Below are 2,869 nucleotides of genomic sequence, written 5' to 3' on the forward strand. Positions count from 1 at the left end.
ATCTCGGCGACATTTGGTTTCAAAAGACGGCGCCACTTAACACGTATCGTGATCAACCAATGGATTTATTAAGAGAACACTTCGGTGAGCAGATAATTTCACGTTTTGGGCCGGTGGCCACCAAAGTTGTGTGATATCACACCGTTAGACTTTTTCCTGTGAGGATATATAACGTCTAAACTGTATGCGGAAGATCATGCTTCGATACAGGCCTTGGAACAACACTGCATGTGTGTCATTCACCAGTTACCAGTCGAAATGCTCGAGCGAGTCACCGAAAATTGAACTCAATGGATGGACCATCTGAGACGAAGCCACGGCCAACGTTTGAAAGAGATAATCATCAATAACTAAATGCCAAAAAATGTTCTTTCGCATGATAATAAGCAGTCCTCATTAAATTTGAAGTTTCTGAGTTTTTCCTTTAAAAAAGTAGGGAACCTTTATATCAGACTAAGTACTTCCCATTTAAGTTGGTAAATTTGTTTAAAAGTACTTGAAATTCCGACCCAAATCCTCGACTTTGAAATGAAAACATTGATTATCTTGCTTTCAGCTCAGTTCAATAAACTATGGAAACGAACTGTGGAGAAGTTTCTCAAGAAATTGATTTCAAAACAGGTTTTAGGATGGAAAAAATTTATTATTTGGATTAAAGAAGTGAGACTGGCAAGTATATAGTGTTAATGAATAAATCGTACAGTATGTTTATTTAATAATTATTTATTTATTATTAATATATTACGTATATCATTAATATTGGTAAGTGTTTTATGTATATTTAACTTTCAGATAGCCCAATTCATCGGCTTTCTCTACAAATGCCAACAAACCGGCAAGAGTGTCCTCACAATGTGGTATTATCTGTACTGGGGGCAGAATGAAACCGTAGCGTCCTGTATCGCGAAACTCTATTGTATAGGAAAGCTGGATATCTGCCTCACTATAGGCCCAGTCATTTGTTGCGCCAGAAGCGAAATCTTAAAAAACAAAAATGGAAAAAATTTAATAAAATAAGGTGTTGTTCAAATAGAATATGTCGAACACACTTACACATTGCACCGGCTGAAGTGCCATAAGTATATTTCGTCTTATAGGGTAACTTTTCGACAGCATTCGAATAAGCCTCCGCTACTGCCATCAAATCATCAAAATTGTCTGGTGGTGTCTCGGTCCAGCCATAAGGTGAAAGCAACACTTGACTATATGAATGAAAGGCCAACATAATATTGAGTCGTTCCTTGATGCTCGTTACATAATTGGCTAGGGCTTGAATCTCTGGCTCTGAGAAAGCGTGTGTACCGGCATAAGTTTCACTGCAAGGATTCGCGGAAGCACCATTATTTTCCATCCAGTGCGAATCGTAATTACGATTGGGATCAGCGCCAATGCAAGATGAAGTGCTAACAGGCTGTCGGGTCTTCCGCCACATGCGATCCTGATTTTTTGTGTTGAAAAGTTGATTGATATTTACTATTCTTATATAACTACATTCTATTAATACTCAAATTGGAAGCTCATTTACCGTTTCATGTGTGTAGACAAAACCATCCACGTTGAGGACTGGTACAATATACCAATCGTGGTTCTCGGCCAATTTTCTAACATCTGCATCTTCTGAAGTGAGTAGCTCGTTAATTAACCAAGTGGCCGTCGCCGAAGTAATCCATTCACGTGCATGTATGTTCGATTCAATAAATATACCGGGGTTACCTTCGTTGTAAGATATTTTAATGCCGCGTATCTTGCGGCCTTCAAAAGACGTGCCAATATCTATGTGACTGGTAACTTCGGGATATTTGGCAAGTATGTCGTCTAAGTAAGTTTCAATTTCTGATAAGGGATAATAACGCGTCCAACCGAAATCGTTAAGATCATCTGTCGTTTTAGTGGTTTGTTCACCATCAATAAGACTTTAAAATACAATTTTTTTATTATTTTTTTTTGAACTAACAATAGTTTCAAAAATTTACCTTTGTACATTAGAAACCATGACTTCTAACGGCATATTGAATGAACGTGTATAGTTTTGTAGATATATCAGTTTTTGTGGACTGACCATTATGTGGACCTCTCCTTGGCCACTGTGCCACAAATTGAACTGTTATTTTATTAATTGTTTTAATTTTTCTTTTCACAAATTAATTCTCAAATTAAAAACTTACATTCTTTGACGCGTCAGCTAACCGCTCGATCCATTTTTGTTGTTCTAGATTTTGTGTCCTGATTTTAAAGACCTTGTAATTATCATAACGCACTTTCGTTGCACTGACAATGGCCATAAGTATGGCTAATATGGCCAAAAATAATAAGTGGTTCCTCATCGTGGCAGTTAAAGCTTAACTAACTTTAGCGGAGTTAATTTAAATACTTAAGTAGCATTCGTAGACTATTTCGAATTCTATCAGGTATTTAGTGGCCGATAAGCTGATTTTAATCTACATTTTTAGTAGTTAATCTAAGTGCCATTTATTGCTTGCTTAATCAGCAGTAATTTGGCGTTATCGGTATTAATGAATTACCAATTATCTGCTAGTTTTTTTTGATAACACTAATTGAACTACGTGTATATATGCTAATTATGGGGGTACTCTAGTCCCTTAATATTTTTAGTAACCATTTTTACTTGTTATTTATGTATTAACGATGCAAGAATATCGAAAAAGTTTAAGTTAAAAAAAGTTAAAAATTAGCAGCGGATTAAAAAAATTTATACTCCCAATATCTTATTCCTTCTTTCAATCTAGAATAAAGTTACATTGCCTGGATCTACGGAAAGTAGACTATTTTATGGACTGTTTCGAATTTTTATAAATTTTCGAAATACTTAAAATTTAAATTGGGTAATACGGATAGTTCCAGACATAAG

The 2,869-nt window shown here is 35.6% G+C and overlaps 1 protein-coding gene across 1 annotated transcript; it reads right to left on the reverse strand.

Annotated features, from left to right (window-relative positions):
- Positions 1–733: 733 nt before the first annotated feature.
- On the reverse strand, positions 734–2,366 carry LOC105231166 (zinc carboxypeptidase). The gene is made up of 5 exons (XM_011212311.3): positions 2,166–2,366; positions 1,974–2,101; positions 1,526–1,913; positions 1,054–1,438; positions 734–980 (listed from the first exon to the last, which is right to left on the reverse strand). The coding sequence occupies exons 1-5, from the start codon at positions 2,322–2,324 to the stop codon at positions 772–774; spliced, it is 1,269 nt and encodes a 422-aa protein (XP_011210613.2). The 5' UTR covers positions 2,325–2,366; the 3' UTR covers positions 734–771.
- Between the last annotated feature and the right edge of the window lie 503 nt (positions 2,367–2,869).

Source organism: Bactrocera dorsalis, chromosome 1 (assembly GCF_023373825.1).
Source record: "Bactrocera dorsalis isolate Fly_Bdor chromosome 1, ASM2337382v1, whole genome shotgun sequence".
NCBI classification, from domain to species: domain Eukaryota; kingdom Metazoa; phylum Arthropoda; class Insecta; order Diptera; family Tephritidae; genus Bactrocera; species Bactrocera dorsalis.